General features: G+C 38.8%; 1 protein-coding gene across 1 annotated transcript in view; it reads left to right on the top strand.

Annotated features, from left to right (window-relative positions):
* The window catches only part of ric1 (RIC1 homolog, RAB6A GEF complex partner 1), a 32,585-nt gene extending 16,623 nt beyond the window's left edge, over positions 1–15,962 (top strand). The window contains exons 7-27 of the mRNA XM_077542240.1: positions 714–805; positions 1,261–1,349; positions 1,878–2,022; positions 2,097–2,145; positions 2,221–2,412; positions 2,600–2,848; positions 3,054–3,092; positions 3,186–3,296; positions 4,319–4,408; positions 4,508–4,668; positions 5,491–5,629; positions 5,719–5,835; positions 6,066–6,473; positions 7,548–7,859; positions 8,872–9,030; positions 9,206–9,342; positions 9,977–10,257; positions 11,547–11,762; positions 12,983–13,160; positions 13,234–13,422; positions 14,947–15,962. Of these exons, the coding sequence (XP_077398366.1) occupies positions 714–805; positions 1,261–1,349; positions 1,878–2,022; positions 2,097–2,145; positions 2,221–2,412; positions 2,600–2,848; positions 3,054–3,092; positions 3,186–3,296; positions 4,319–4,408; positions 4,508–4,668; positions 5,491–5,629; positions 5,719–5,835; positions 6,066–6,473; positions 7,548–7,859; positions 8,872–9,030; positions 9,206–9,342; positions 9,977–10,257; positions 11,547–11,762; positions 12,983–13,160; positions 13,234–13,422; positions 14,947–15,274 (3,681 nt within the window). The 3' untranslated portion in view covers positions 15,275–15,962. The remainder of the gene's footprint in view (positions 1–713; positions 806–1,260; positions 1,350–1,877; positions 2,023–2,096; positions 2,146–2,220; positions 2,413–2,599; positions 2,849–3,053; positions 3,093–3,185; positions 3,297–4,318; positions 4,409–4,507; positions 4,669–5,490; positions 5,630–5,718; positions 5,836–6,065; positions 6,474–7,547; positions 7,860–8,871; positions 9,031–9,205; positions 9,343–9,976; positions 10,258–11,546; positions 11,763–12,982; positions 13,161–13,233; positions 13,423–14,946) is intronic.
* The last annotated feature ends 728 nt before the right edge of the window (positions 15,963–16,690 follow it).

Below are 16,690 nucleotides of genomic sequence, written 5' to 3'. Positions count from 1 at the left end.
TTCTACAAAAGGTACAAAATTAACATGTGTAATGACTTTTTTGCAAACATCAAATATCGACGCCTTCTTCAAATAATCACCTAAGTAATTTTTTTCTGATTTTTCCGGAAACACAAAGAATTGAACCATTTGCATCATGAGGAGATGATTTAGGGCGGGGGGGAATGCAAAAAAAATGACTTAGGCAATTATTTTAAGAATGTGACCATATGTGCCTTGTCTCAATTAAAGAGGAAGTCAACCTCAAAATTTCCTTTTACAAAAATGTTCTAAGCAGCAAAATCTAACCATTTTTTTTTTCCATCTATGGAGGCGGCCATTTTGCCACTTACTGTCGACTGAAAATGACATCACTTAGGGTTTAGATAACGGCCAATCAGGACCCAGCTTGCAAATGTCACATGACCAAACTCAGGAAACAGGTGAGCTGCGATTTGTCGCTACCGGAGCCCTTAGCAACTGCGATGTCATTTTCAGTTGACAGCAAGTGGCAAAATGGCCGACCTCTGAGAGTGGAAAAAACATGGGTGGATTTTGCTGCTTAATTCATATTCCACAAATCCAACATTAATCAGAATGTCATTCTTAAACTAACGGGGCTATTGTAAAGAACATTTTTTGGGTTGTCTTGCCCTTTAAGGTTGTGAAAAACTCTCATAAAGGAATAAGCTGACAAGTACGCTGTCTTAAATAAACATTTCCTGCGTGTCCAGCAGCTGCAGGGCGTCTGGGCCGCAGATGTGAGCGACGGCACCTGCGTGGCCGTCAACAACAAGTACAGACTGATGGCATTCGGCTGCGCCAGGTCGGTGGCCTCACCAACATTTGTTTGTTTGTGTGTGTGAGTGGTCGACTGAGTGTGAGTGAGCACGTGCTCGAGTAGTGCCAATTTTAACTGAATGTGCACGTATGCCACAACACAGCGTTGGCTCGACAAGAATGCACGCGTTAGCTTGCGTGCCACAGAGGGCGATTATTGAGCGTCCGGAGCGAGAATGTGTCGGCCCGTGTTTGCGCAGGTTTCCTAGTGTGTGCTTGTCAGAAACATGTCGGTAGCGCTATACGTCAGCCACTTCGCTTCTCTTTGTGTAGGCGCAGCTATTGCTTAATATGATGACGATGCAAAAATAAACAAAAATGGATTCAACAAATATTACAGTATGCTTGATCGTGCAAATGCTCCGTGTGCTTCTAAAAGAACAACCAGACTTTGCACACCCCGATACAGATTTGTGCTAATTGTTTTATTCCCTTTTCCAGTGGCTCGGTGCTCGTTTACATGATCGACACTACAACTGGATCTATGCAGCTCTCGCACAAATTGGAGCTGACCCCAAAACACTACCCAGGTATCAAATATGGGTCATTATTTAAATCCCATTAAACAAGAAGCAGTTGAATGATTTCACAGCTCCCCTTAGTGGGACAATGATTGCATTCAACCCTATACAGTATTGACAATTTTTAAATTAATTTATTTTCTTTAATTGAAAATGCTTTTATGTTGCATTTTGTTTAATAAACTTTCCTATCAGTTGTCGTTAAAATACAAACAAAAATTGCGTGAAACGGGACATCTAGCGTTTCATCTACTTTTTGTCTCTCTTTCTGACAACTTCAAAATTTGCGCTCTGACATTTTTTGAATATTTAATCATTTTTAATTTAAATCAATTAATTTAAAGAATATTTTATCTAAAAAGATACAAATGTAAAAAAAAATATATATATATATATATATATATATTAATTTGTAAAAAAAAAATTTTTTTAGAGAGGGACTAAAGAGCCTCATATGGCATAGTTCGAGAAGTACCGGTAAAAACAATTTTTGACAGAGTCTTCAACATAGAATCCCCTGTAATTTCTTCTAACCAGACATCTACAACAAGACGGGTCCAGTGAAGCTGATCCGCTGGTCGCCCGACTACAGCGTCGCCATGGTGACGTGGGAGTGTGGCGGCCTCTCACTGTGGAGCGTCTTTGGCGCTCAGCTCATCTGCACGCTGGGAGAGGACTTTGCGTTAGTGGACGCACATCAACGCAAACAAAACAAAAACACAATTCTGAATGTGTACTTTTTCTGTCCTTATACAGGTATCGCTCTGATGGCACCAAAAAGGATCCTCTTAAAATTAGCTCCATGGTTTGTGCTCTTTAAAGTTTTTAGTCGCTGTTTACTTTTTTCTTCTTTTTTTTTTAAAGATTATTTGTGTTGCAGAGTTGGGGAGCAGAGGGCTACCATTTGTGGGTGCTGCCCACCAGGCAGGTGAGGAGGCCGGCACAGGAGGAAGAGCAAAATGTGGACATGGCAGAGGAGGCGAAGATGATCGCACCTCCCCAGTCGTCCCTGCAGGCCGGCATCTTGCAGTTCCATTTCATCAAGAGCGCCCTCACCGTCAACCCCTGCACGGTGAGTCTCAAGTCACACGTTTTTTTACGAGCGAGTCCCAACAGAATTTGTGACCTTGGGGGTCGATCTCGTCGAAAGCCTGCTTGTCTGTATTATCAGTATTCACATTCTCTCTTCTCAAGCCAAGTCATGTGACTCAAGTCCCCCACTTTTTTGCGGCAGTACTAAAGATGTTGTCGTTCCTCAGAGTAACCAGGAGCAAGTGCTGCTGCACGGCGAGGACCGCCTCTACCTGACGTGCGGCGACCCGGCGCAGGTCCACGGCAGTTCTGACGCGGAACAGCAGCAGCAGCAGCAGCAGCAGCACTCGCGCTTGAGCCCTCACGATGACAGCCCACTGCACCATCACCACCACCATCACCACCACCACCTCAACTCCCCTCTTTCTCAGGGACTCAGCACTTTATTGGGACACAAGCACTGGCACGTGGTCCAGGTAGGGTTTAAATGAAATGTGCTCTATTTTTTCTGTGATATTTTGTGCCTCATAGAAACAAATAAAAACACATTAGAAACACATCCAACCCAGGTAGAAAAAAAAAAATTTGCGCTTATTTTTCCCAAAAGCAGCACAAACCACACCATAAACTTATTTCTTGGCTGATACAATTTGACAGCCTACTCTTTGCTCTTTCCTCCAGATTCATAGCACATACTTAGAGAGCAACTGGCCTATACGGGTAAGTGTTGGAGATGCCATCAGTGGATAATATTCCACTCTAAAAAATCTGATCTACTGTATTGACGCTATGATCTTTAATGTTTGTGTGCAGTTTGCCGCCATAGACACAGCAGGGCAGTGCATGGCTGTTGCAGGAAGGCGAGGCTTTGCACACTACTCTTTGTATACCAGGAAGTGGAAACTCTTTGGAAACATCACTCAGGTATGTGTGGCTGTAAAAAAAAATAAAAAATTACAGCAGGACTTTTTGTACTTTGATTTCAGCTAATAGAGACAAACTGTCAAGCAGTTTTGTTTACTTCTGTTAATAAATACGCTCCCGCAAGGACATGGAGCCATATGTGGGTCTTTAGTCCCTCTCCTGTGGATCTCTTTTAAAAAAAAAAAAATAAATAAATAATTGAAATTAATTTATATATTTTTTTACATTTTTATTTTTTAGATAAAATAATCTCCAAATTTTCAAGTTGTCAGAAAAAGAGACGAAAATTAAATGAAAGTTTAAAAGATTACCTAAAAACCTCCAAAAAGTGAAAAGTAAAATTTCCCTAAAGAGGAAAAGTAGAAAAAAATTACCATGGAATTGCCAAAATATCAGAGAATTTAATTTAAAAGAAAAAGGCAGGAAAGAAAATGTTTAAAAAAGTAACTATTAAAAATGTCCAAAAACAAAAGAAGAAATCCTGAAAATTACCATAAGTTTTCCCCACACTTGCCCAAAAAAACCCCTCAGAAAATTCATTTAAGGCAGAAAAGTAAATGTTCAATAAGTGTTACCATAAAATGTCCACAAAAATGTCAAAAAAATTGATAGCAAAAAGACACACAAGGAAGAAGAGAGGCAAGAAATTACCATAACATCTCCATAAAATTGCCCAAAACATCAGAAATTTGTCAGAAATTCTAAAAAATATATGAAAAACAAAGCGTGAACATTTTTAACAATAATAATAAAAACGGAAGATAAAAAGTAGAAGAAAATTCATCTCTAATTATTGGATTCTGCATATGTTTCTGTTCTTGTGCAGCTCTAATTAGCACTAACACACTGTTTCCTTCATCACAATGTATGATTTTTTTATTATTAATTTAGTCAAAAGTGGCTCTTGACAGGAAAGGTTGCTGACCCCTGTATTAGACAGATTACTTGCTCTCATAGGAAAATATTTGCAAATTAATTAATTAATTAAAATTAATCAATTTGTGTTTGTTTCTCCCCTATAGGAGCAGAACATGACGGTGACGGGCGGTCTGGCTTGGTGGAACGACTTTGTGGTGGTGGCCTGCTACAATTTCATTGACCAGCAAGAGCAGGTGAGACATCGCCTTCGCCAATCTCGATGACTTTAGCAAAATCAGTTTGTGAACTGTTCAAGTGTGTCATTGATCGTCTTGTTGTCTGTCGCCTCTTAGCTAAGGCTGTATCAGCGCTCATCAAACCTGGACAACGCCTTTGCGTCAGTCACCAAACTGCACTCGGACACGCTGCTGCTCAATGTTTTCCGGGACATGGTCATCCTGTTCAGAGCCGACTGCTCAATCTGCCTCTACAGCATCGAGAGGAGGAGCGACAGGTAGGAGACATCATGATTCACACCACTTAGACCAGATTTTCACAAACTTTATTGAGCCAAGGACCCCTCCTGCCGCTTCCTGCGGATCCCTAAAAAAAATTTGTAGAAATTAATTGGGGGGTTCAATATATTTTTTAGATAAAATATTATTTAAATTAATTAATGACTTAGATTTTTTTTAAAAATTAAAATTCCAAAAATGTCAGTCAAAATTTCTAATTTGTCAAGAAAAGATATATACGTTTTTTTTTAATTACCTAAAAATGTCCAAAAAAGGCCATCAAATGTCAGAATAGAAAAATAAAAAAGGCAGAAAGAAAATGTTCAAAAAGTAACCTAAAATGTCTAAAAACAAAAGGCAGAAAATTACCATAAAATATTTTTGGAACTAACAAAAACGTCTGAAAAATTATTTAGATTTTAAAGGGGGGGAAAAAGCAGGGGGGAAAATTCAAACAGTAGCTATAAAATGCCCTGAAACAAAAGAAAAAAAATCTCAAAAATGAACATAATATATCCATAAAATTGCCAAAAATGTCAGAAACCAAGCCAGACACATTTTTGGTTATGTCGTTGGCCTAAAATGGCTCTTTTGGCAGGAAAGGTTGCTGACCCCTTCTTTAGTTACAACACAAAGATATTATTCTGTAGTATTAATGGCAACAGCTGGACACACAGGTAAATTGTAGTTTGCCATCTAGTGGTAACTCCAAGACGAAAAACAATTTTTGGGGGGGGGTTGAATCATCGCTTTTTATCTAATCAAGTGAAATTACATCTTTGCGTGGCACCTGTAAATTAATATGTGATGTTGTGTTTCAGTCCAAACCCATCAGTTAGTGTGGAGCTGCTACAGGAAGTGTCCATGTCCCGCTACATCCCTCACCCCGCCCTGGTGGTCTCCGTCACGCTCACCTCGGTGCGCACAGAGACGGGCATCACGCTGAAAGCCCCGCAGCAGGTGACCCATTCACTCTCTTACACACATACACACACACACACACTGACGTAGAGTCCTATTTTTGTTTTTTGCCATATTGGTCAACTTAGGCCTGCATGGCAGAGAGCATCATGTTGAATCTGGCTGGCCAGCTGATCATGCTACAGAGGGACCGTTCCGGGCCGCAGGTACGAGAGAAGGAGACACCCGCCAACAATAAGAAGCTGGTGAGAATTTTAGCTCAATGTTAGCATTTGCAAGTCAACTGAGAGATTATCCTGCAGCATGAGGTGTGTCGAGACATTTTTCATCCATTTCATGTTACCTTTGATCAATTATGTTAAATCACATTTTTGTTTTAATTGGATGTTAGCGCGCTGACTTCTAATCACTAGCTTCGATCATTTCAATGTCTTTCAAAAGAGATTGCTGATTCTGTTTTGTCTCTCTTGCAAAGCTACCATTCTGCCCGCCGGTGGTGCTCGCCCAGTGCGTGGAGAACGTGTGGACCACCTGTCGGTCAGACCGGAAGAAGCGCCACCTGCTGGAGGCCCTGTGGCTCTCCTGCGGCGAAGCGGGCATGAAGGTGTGGATGCCGCTGTTCCCGCGTGACCACCGCAAGCCCCACTCCTTCCTTTCGCGCCGCATCATGCTTCCCTTCCACATCAACATCTACCCGCTGGCCGTGCTGTTCGAGGACGCGCTGGTGCTGGGCGCCACCAATGAGACGGTGCTGTACGACGGGCTGCAGGGGTCCTCCGAACCACTGGAGGCGCTGTTTCCTTTTTGCACGGTGGAGAGGACCTCGCAGATCTACCTGCACCACATCCTTAGGCAGCTGCTGGTTCGCAACCTGGGTGAGCAGGTATGTGAAAAAACAAACACGATATCTCAGCCATGCGTATTAGTTACTTCCTGATTTACGACTTCCTCTTGAAGCAGGAAATTAGTTAGGTCAGGGGTCTGCAACCCGTGGCTCTTTAATCCCTTTCCTGTGGCTCCCTGTAGATCTCTAAACCAATTAGTAGAAATTAATATACTTATTTTTATTTTTATTCGATAAAATATTCATTTAATGAATTAATGAAAAAATAATACATATTAAAACTCATTCACTGCCATTGATTGCTATAGACGTCAAAAAATCATTTGAACCATTTCTATTAGTTTCAAAAAGTTAACAAAAGTATGAAAACCTAGAATTTTTTTTTATTGTACATTTAGAACAGATACAAAATTTGTGATTAATTGTGAGTTAATTAGTGAAGTCATTTGATTACAATTTTGAAAAATTATCGCCTGATGCCCCTAATTTAAAAAAAGAAAAGATTATTAAAAATTAGAGGCGACAGACGATTAAACATTTTTATTATTAATCGCATGACTTTAACATTAAACTTGCGATTAATCACAAATTTTATATCTGTTCTAAATGTACAATAAAAAAGTTCTAGGTTTTCATACTCTAGTTAACAAAAGTAAAAAAAAAAAAAAAAAAAGTGGAACTAATAGAAATAGTTTAAATGAATTTTTGACGTCTATAGCCGTCAATGGCATTGAATGAGTTAAAAAAAAAATGTTGAGTCCAAAATTTTCAGTCAGAAAAAGAGACACAAAAGGTGGATGAAAAAGTTTTCAAAATGCGATAAAAAGGTAAAAAAAGTTACCATAAAATGTCCAAAAACAAAAGGCAGAAAATTACCATAAAATATCTTTTGAATTGTCAAAAAAAGTCAGATTTTTTTTAAAATAAACTGTTCAAAAATTAAGAAGGAATAAGAAATCCTGAAAATTACCGTAAAATTTACATACCCCGCCCCCGAAAATAGGCAGAAAATAAAATGTTTAATAAGTAACTATAAAATGTCAAAACCCAAAAGAAAGAAAAAAAATTTGGGCAAGAATTTGAGAGGTTCCATCTGCTTGCTGGGCCCCGCAGGCGTTGATGCTGGCTCAGTCGTGCGCCTCGCTGCCGTACTTCCCTCACGTCATGGAGCTGATGGTGCACGTGGTGCTGGAAGAGGAAGCCACGTCGCGGGAGCCCATCCCCGACCCGCTGCTGCCCACCGTGGCCAAGTTCATCACGGAGTTCCCGCTTTTCCTCCAGACCATCGTGCACTGCGCACGTAAGACCGAATACGCCCTGTGGAATTACCTGTTCGCCGCCGTGGGCAACCCCAAGGATCTTTTCGAAGAGTGCCTCATGGCTCAAGACCTGGACACGGCTGCATCTTACTTGATCATATTGCAGGTATGAGTAGAAATGTGTCACAAATGTGCGGGATAGTAGAACTGGGCAATATGGCTTTCATTTTTTTTTTTTTAAATTCCCCAGAAAAATTTGATTCTCAATTTGAATCTTTTTTTTCCCCTCCTTTGCTTGATAAGGAATGAAATAATGACAAGCTGGGGTTTTTTTCCGCTTTGAAATATTTTTAAATAAAATATATATTTTTTTACTTTAAATGTTTATTTTTTTTATTTTTTACTTGCATTCGTTTTCGCAGAAATAATAGATAAGATAGATAGATTGGTACTCTTACTCCCCCTTGTGGCCCTTTTACAGGATACAGAAATTAGAAGCATAGAAAATTGCTATTTCATGCAATTTGAAGGGGAAATTAAAATTATATTATTGTTTTATGGGGGAAATGTATCTGTACTTGATATCGGTGACTACTCGAGTTTAAAGCCATACTTAACTCATTGAGCCATTTTCAGCAGCATTTTGTCCAGAACGAATTTGATAACTTCATTATTTTTCATGCACAATTAATACCTTTAAATACTATTTTTGAAGATGCTGAGGAAGTCGGTTAACGACCAATCATGGCTCAGTTTGCTGACCAAACCCAGAAAACGGGTGAGCCATGATTGGTCAAGTTACCTGCTTCCCAGTCAGCGCAGGTGATGTCATCTTCAGTCGACAGGAAGTGGGGAAAATGAGTTGTTATTAATTGTAGGAGAAAAATAATGAAGTTATCAAATTCATTCTGGACAAAATATTTTTTTTTTACTGCTGAAAATGGCTCTCAATGAGTTAAGTATCCCTTTAATACTCGAACTGGTATCGGTCTGGATAAAAGTGCTATCAAATATCCCTATTTATTTGATGTCCTTTTTGATTATTATTGCGTTTTATGTTCTTTATATTCATTATTAATCTTTATTCATGTACAAAACTTTGCTTCAGCTGTTTTTTTTTTTAAGTGCCCTATCAATAAAATTGAGACCCATCCCTGCTCATTCATTTGTGTTGGAAGAACATGGAGGTTCCGGCCGTGAGCAGACAGCACGCCACGCTGCTCTTCAACACGGCGCTGGAGCAGGGCAAGTGGGACCTCTGCCGTCACATGATCCGCTTCCTGAAAGCCATTGGCTCCGGGGAGATGGAGACGCCGCCGCCGACGCCCACCACGCAGGTACGAAGGCTGTGCTGTCTAAAGGTCAACACGACAGTTATGGGGGAATTGAGCTACATGCCAGTGAATCATTTGTTCATTTTGCCCGCTGTCCTATCCATAACCCGAGCAGTAAGGGTACGAAAAGGGGCCCAGACTAAACCGAACCTACCACCGTTTTTCTGTGTTTGTACAGGAGCCCAGCTCGACCGGCGGCTTTGAGTTTTTCCGAAATCGCAGTATCAGTTTGTCCCAGTCTGCAGATTCGGTGACCACGGGCAAGTTCAGCCTACAGAAAACATTCAGCATGCCTGCTGGACCCTCAACTAAAGGGTACGAACGCAACACATGACAGTCCGACTGAACGCTGTAAAGATTTTTAACTAAGGGTGTCAGACGATTAAAATTTGTGATTGTAATTAATGGCCTGACTTCAATAGTTAACTCTCGATTAATCACAAATTCTATATCTGTTCTAAATGTACAATAGAAGTAATACAAAAGTTTTCATACTCTTAAAAGTTGAAAAAAAAAATGTTGAACTAGTAGAAATATGGCTGCATCTTTTAGTCATTGATAAAAGTCATTTTCGTAATAATTCATGAAATTGAGTTCAAATTAAAAAGATGTTCTGTACTGTAAAAAAAACAAGTGCATTTTTCTGCCACTAGATGGCACAATTGCATTTGTAAGACATTGGTGACAGCATATAATCTTTAACATGAAGTAACTTGTGAAATTCTGCACATTTTTTAAATTGTAAAATACAACTTGAGCCCAGTCTCCATAAATATATGCATTATTATTATTATTATTATTATTTATTACTCTAAATTTTGACGTTAAATGAACTTTAAATTCACTCAAAATTAACGCACTCATTTTGACCCCCTTATTTTTAACATTAAATTTGCGTGAACCCTAGCGAAAAATGCTCAAATGTCCTCCTTGTCTTGCTTCCTGTCAGGCGCGACGGCGAGTGCGCCGAGAACATGTACATCGACATGATGCTGTGGCGCCACGCCCGCCGCCTCCTGGAGCAGGTGCGCCTCCGCGACCTGGGCTGCTTCTCGGCCCAGCTGGGTTTCGAGCTTATCGGCTGGCTGTGCCGCGAACGCAACCGCGTGGCCCGCGTGGACGACTACGTCTTGGCCCTCAAGAGACTCCACAAGGACTTCCTGTGGCCGTTCCCGGTCATTCCCGTGGCCAATCTCAGCTCGCCGCTGAAGAACGGACGCTGTCGCCCTGGTGAGGTTTACATCCGCGGAGTAGTTGAATCCAATAATTCTATGAATGGGGGAAATTTTTTAAATTAATTAACTCATTCACTGCCATTGACAGCTATAGACGTCAAAAATTCATTTGAACTATTTTTATTAGTTTAACATTTTTCCCCCCATTTTTGTTAACAAGAGTATGAAAACCTAGATTTGTTTGTACATTTAGAACAGATATAAAAATTGTGATTAATCGTGAGTTAACTAGTGAAGTCATGTGATTAATTACAATTACACATTTACATTTACAATTACACATTTTAATCGCTTGATGCCCCTAAATTATAATAATGTTTTGTTTTAGTTTTTTTTTATGTAAAAATAAAAAAATATAAAAAAATTAGGGGCAATGGGCGATTACAATTTTTAAACGTAATTAATCACATGACTTCACTAGTTAACTAAAGATTAATCACAAATTGTATATCTGTTCTAATACAACAGCAAAAACTCAGTTTGCATACTTTTGTTAACAAAAGTGGGAAAAATGTAAAACTAATAGAAATAGTTCAAATTCATTTTTGACGTCTATAGCCGTCAATGGCAGTGAATGAGTTAATTACCCCAGACTCTACAAATTTATGTATTATTGAATTTATTACTGCTCAAATTTGACATGGACGTGTCAATTAATTAATTAATTAATTAAAATCTCAATAAATAAAAAATAATAATAAATTAATGACCCCAGTCTCCACAAATATATGTATTATTGAATTTATTACTGCTCAGTTTTGACATGGATGTGTCAATTAATTAATTAATTAATATCTAGATTAATTCAAAGATTAATTCATTAATGACCCCAATCTCCAAAAAATATATGTATTATTGAATTTACTACTGCTCAATTTTGACATGAACGTGTCAATTAATTAATTAATTAATTAATTAAAATCAAAATAAATTTAAAGATTAATTAATTAATGACCTTAGTCTCCAACAATATATGTATTACTGAATTTATTCTTGCTCAATTTTGACATGGACTTAATTATTTAATTAATTCAAATCTAAAATTAATTAAAAAAAAAAAAAACATTTTCTTTAGGAAAACAGTCAACATGCTTTCAAAATCAATATCAAATGCATTCCTGTGCATTTTTTCCATTCCATATTTTTGATCTAAGACTAACTTTCCAACATAAAAAATCAACTTTTTTTATTTTTATTTTTTTATGGCCAATTGAGAATGTATCGAACAAACGACACACTGATTTCTGTCCACTTCACGACGTCCTTCCGTCATTTGTTTTGCAGTGTTGAGCTCGCGGCTGCTCAAGTCCCAGTCGGCCGACAGCCTGCTAAACAGCGACATGGACACGGCGCCCCCCCCTCGCGCCACTCCCGCCAACCACGCCTGGATGGACGGCCTCAGCCAGAGGAGCAAAGACATGGACGCCGCCTCCTCCGTCGCATCCAACCGACACTCGCCGCAGACGCACGACGCTTTTCTGTCGCTGCTCACCAATAAAGGTTTCAATCTGCTCCGAACGCACACGTTGCTTAATTGGCCGTCGGCCCAAATGATGACACGGATTGATAATTCCATAAAAATTTATATAAAGTGATTTTTTTTTTTTTTTTTTTTTTTGGAGCTACGTAAATTTAAATAATATCAATAATCAAAATAGTAAAATTAATTAATAATAATACATTTAAAATAATAATAAAAATTAAATACTATAGTCTTCCAAATTATAAATTAGGGGAATTTATTAGTGTAAAAAAAAAATCCTCATTGTGATTTTCCCATTTAATTGTTATAATAATTAAATAATTATTTTAAGCGAAACACAAAGAAAGAATTGGTTGTTTTTCAGTCAAAAATAAGAAATAATTCAATACCACTTTTTTCAAACCGATACCAGTACGAGTAGTCACCGATACCGTGTACCGATACCACCTAATACTTTTGATACATCAAATTAAAGAAAGATGTTCATATCACACAATAGCATTTATCCTTATGCATGAAATTCATACCAATTTTCTGTTCTTTTTATTTTAAATTGTTAGTTTTACTGCTTTCGGTCGGCATCTCAAATACTGATATCTGGTATCGATACTCGTCCATCCCTAATAGAGATACTTGTTTTTTGTAACAGTAGAAGGTAAAAATAGGTAAACGGCAATTGGGATGTTTGATACCACTTTTTTCAAACCAATACCAGTATGAGTGCTCAGCTCCGCGTGGATACCGATATCAAGTACCGATACCACTACTACTTTTGATATATATAAAAATCCCCCCCCCCCAAAAAAAAACGACAGATAATTTTAAAGAAAGACCTATACATCCTGATTTAACATTTTTCCTTAAAATTGCATATAATAGCAAATTTCTATTAGTTATTTTTTATTTTATTTTTTTCTAGTTCAAAGGAAGAAATGTAGCCTAGAATGTCTTTATGAATGAATGCGTTCCAAGACGTCTAAGACGACGTGCACTACAAGAAGTCCAAAAAATAATAATTACAAAACATTACAACAGGTCAATAGATGGACTCAATAAGCATCTTTTTAGAATCTTATGAACTCATTCACTGCCAATGACGACCATAGACGTCAAAGATTGATTTGAACTGGACGTGAATAAGTGAAATGTTAGTTTTGTTTTTGATAATGTCATGATCGTTTTCCCGGTATAAACGAAAAAAAAAAAAAAAAGGTGAACCCACTGACCCTTTTTGTAGTGGAAGAGTGCAGCATCGGCTCGGCCACCGACCTGACGGAAAGCAGCTCGCTGGTGGACGGCGACTGGACGATGGTGGACGAGAACTCGTCCACGCTGAGCCTGAGCCAGGCCGAGCTGGAGCACATCTCCATGGAGCTGGCCAACAAAGGGCCGCACAGGTCGCAGGTGCAGCTCAGGTAAGCGGGACCGGACGCCTCGCCCGCTTTTTTTTTTTTGGACAAGCGCCGTCCGTCAACGCCGTCCTTTCAGGTACCTGCTGCACGTCTTCATGGAGGCGGGCTGCCTGGAGTGGTGCGTCGTCATCGGATTGATCCTGCGCGACGCCAACGTCATCAAGCAGGCCGTCGGGTTCCTGGCCAGTGCCGAAGTTCCCGTGGAAACCGTGCAGAGCGTGCGCAGCGGATTGTTGGCCGTGGACGCCTGGACCGCCACCGACTGGTGAGTTCGCCGTTTGCCATCAACGACATTCACGATTGTCACCCTTGATGGTCAAACTCGGGTTTTCGCCACCTTAAAGAATTAAAAAAATAATAATTCAAAAACAGTTCGGTTCAGTTACACTTGGCTTTTATTGGACCAAAAATAAATAAATAAATGGGTCATCCGTTCCAGACCCTAAAAAGTCATAATCAGAACGTAAAATATTGGAGTAGAAAGTAAAAAATCTTTTTTTTTCAATAGGGAGAAGTAAAAAAAAAAAAAAACTAATGTTAATAATTTATTATATAAAAACATAAGTCATGTTGGTGTTTACCTTTAAAGGGGCGTGGCCTACTGAGCGACGTGGTTTGTTTAGTGTTAGCGCCATTTTTTTCTTGCAAGCATTTAAATTTTTGGGTGTTTGGCCGTTTGTCCGGCTTAATAAACAGCAGAAAATGCGACAAATGGCTGTGGTGCTCGAGTACACAAAGAAAATGGTGTTTGTTTTTTGTGGTGTGGTATTTAAAAAAATAAATAATAATAAATTATATCAATGGTTTTGGTTGGACTACAATAGTTAGTTGTTTGTTGTTGTTTTTTTATGTAAAATAAAAATCTACATTTTATGTTAGATTTTATTATTTATTTATTTATTCTTATCTCCAAACTTTTTTTCTTTATTTTTTCTTAAAAAAAATTTGTCTGTTTTTTACACATAAAAAAATGGGGGGGATTTTTTTTTGTCAAACCACAAACTTGTAAAGTCTTATAATTATCTTAAAAATAATAATAATAAATAAAATAAACCCTATTTTGTTTCCGATTTTGAAAACTGTTGACATATTTTGTACTTTTAACCAAAAACTGCCAGCACATATCATAAAACTGTTATTATGTTCAGCAAAAATGACAAATCTCAATTTTTGTTTATCCGAAAAAACAAAAATAGCCTTCGTGTTTGTGTGAAATTTATAAATCAACTCAATTTATTTATTTTTCATCCCAAAAATGAAACCAAAAAACGTTTGTGTTTCGGATATAAAAGTTGTTTTGTCCATCATAAATTGTGGCCGTAATCCAAGAAACAACAACAAAATGTTTTCTCTCTTTTTCAGATTTAAAACGATAATGATAATCACCCAAAAAATCACATTTGACGTATCACAATTATTTATCAAAAAAAATTAATCTTCACATTTATTATGGCATTTTCTGACTTTTTTTTTTTATCATAATCCATATATATTTTTTGTTTTTAATGTCCAACAAATTTTTCAATTTTTTTTTATCCCCAAAAATAAAATTTGTAAATGCTACATACAGTATGTTTAAAAAATGTTACCTGAGAAACATTTTTCTTAGCATTTCAACATATTTGCCCAAAAAATATCTCCGAATGAATTTCCATTCCTGCTTAAAAACGCAAAAAAAAATTATTTTTCGCAAAAACAAAAAAAATGGATTTTCTTTCCCAAAAGAGGAAAAAAATAAAATAAAATGTGTGTGTTTCTTTGCTGACACCCTGATGTGACTTCCCTGCAGCCTGGGCTACAAATCCTTCCTGGGCGTGATCCAGCCTCACCTGCAGCAGCTGATGTCATCGGCGGCGGCGGCGGCGGCGGCCGAGCAAGTGCAGCCAGAGGCCTTCCAGCCTTCCGCCTGCCAGAGTGCCAAACTCGGCGCCGGCGAGAGTCCGGGCGGCGGCGCCTCTGCCCGGCCCGAGGACGGCGGCCGCGCACCTGCCGCCGCCCCCCTGGGACTACTGACGCTCCCCTCCCTGGAGTCCAAAGCGGTCGCCGAGGACCGGGACCCCGATCAGACAGAGGAGCGGGCGGAAGAGGCGGAAGCCTACGACTGCACCTTGTCATGAACGCATTTGACTTTCTTTTCTACACTCAGTATTAAAAGGATGGAATTCCTTTACGATGCCCCGCCCCCACACACACACACTCTAAAAAGTGCCGTCAGAGTGGAAATGACCCTCACAAACTACAACAAGTGACATTTCATACTTTCATACCTCATAACGCTTTTAAACATATTTTTTCACGGATGTTATTTTTCTACGCAACCAAATCATGATGTATGGATTCTTAGATTATATATTATTAAAAAAAAAAAAAAAGAGTAAGATTTCTAAAGAGTTCTTCATCTTCATTTTCCGCAATGATTCTGGCCGGACTGCTGGAGATTCTTTTATTGTTTTTACCGTATTGTATTGTGCATGGAATTTATTTGATGGTCAACATTTATGAGGATTATTTATTGTAATTATAGTAGCATCATTTCTGAATCCTTGTTTTTATTTTTATTTTTTTTTTTTCCCCCAATTTCCTCCAGGTGACATAAGAGCGTCAGTATTATATTGTGCAATGTATTCAAATGTTACTCGGCTTTATGTGTTTTACTTTTTTGACCAAATGTTGTTAAAGTGGACGATTGCTCTGATTGGTCGCGACGCAGACGCAAAACGTTGGAGCGGTGCCGTCGTCATGGCGACGCTTTACTTGAAAAAGAAAAAAAAAACTAAACAAAGCAGACTTGACGAACCAAAGACATTTTTGTGTGTGTGTGTGTGTTTTGTCCAGAGGCCTTCCTGCTTTTGAACTCCTTTAGACGCCGGGACCGGACACAACATTAGGGACACCCGCACCGTTAAATAGCATCTAATACAAACTTGAGAGCCGTTTCTAATTTTAATCCACTCATCACCAAAATAAGGCAGCAAAGTGCGTGGTGGGTTAGCACGTCTGCCTCGCAGTTCTCAGGTTGAGGGTTCGAATCTCAACTCGGGCCTTCCTGCGTTGCTAGCTTAATCTAAAAACTCTATAAATTGTACATAGCTGTAAATGTGACTTTGCTTGTTTCTTTATGTGCCCTGAAACGGACTGGCGACCAGTCCAGAGCGTACCCCACTTCTCTCGCCAAAAGTCAGCTCGGTTGGGCTCCAACTCACCAGCGACCCTCACAAGGACAAGCCCTGTAGGGAATGGATTCATGCTTATCCTCATTTGCTGAAACCCAGCGTGGGTGCACCTAATAAAAGTGTATGTGTCTATTGAGGTACTCGAACCCTAACAGTCTATCAGTACAGTACTAAATACTAATATAACACAGCAGACATGCCAAGTGCTGTGAACACAAAACTCCCTTGTATATTTTTCTTTCCTTTTCTACTCATGTTTCTACTTTTTGTTTTTTTGCTTGTACATAGAATCAATAAATTATTTTTAAAAAAAAGTTTTGATTACGTCTGATTTGGGGTTTTAGAAATGGTGGCTTGTGC

The sequence above is a fragment of the Vanacampus margaritifer genome, chromosome 14 (genome assembly GCF_051991255.1).
Source record: "Vanacampus margaritifer isolate UIUO_Vmar chromosome 14, RoL_Vmar_1.0, whole genome shotgun sequence".
Classification (NCBI taxonomy): Eukaryota; Metazoa; Chordata; class Actinopteri; order Syngnathiformes; family Syngnathidae; genus Vanacampus; species Vanacampus margaritifer.
This window is presented reverse-complemented; position numbering and strand designations above follow the sequence as displayed.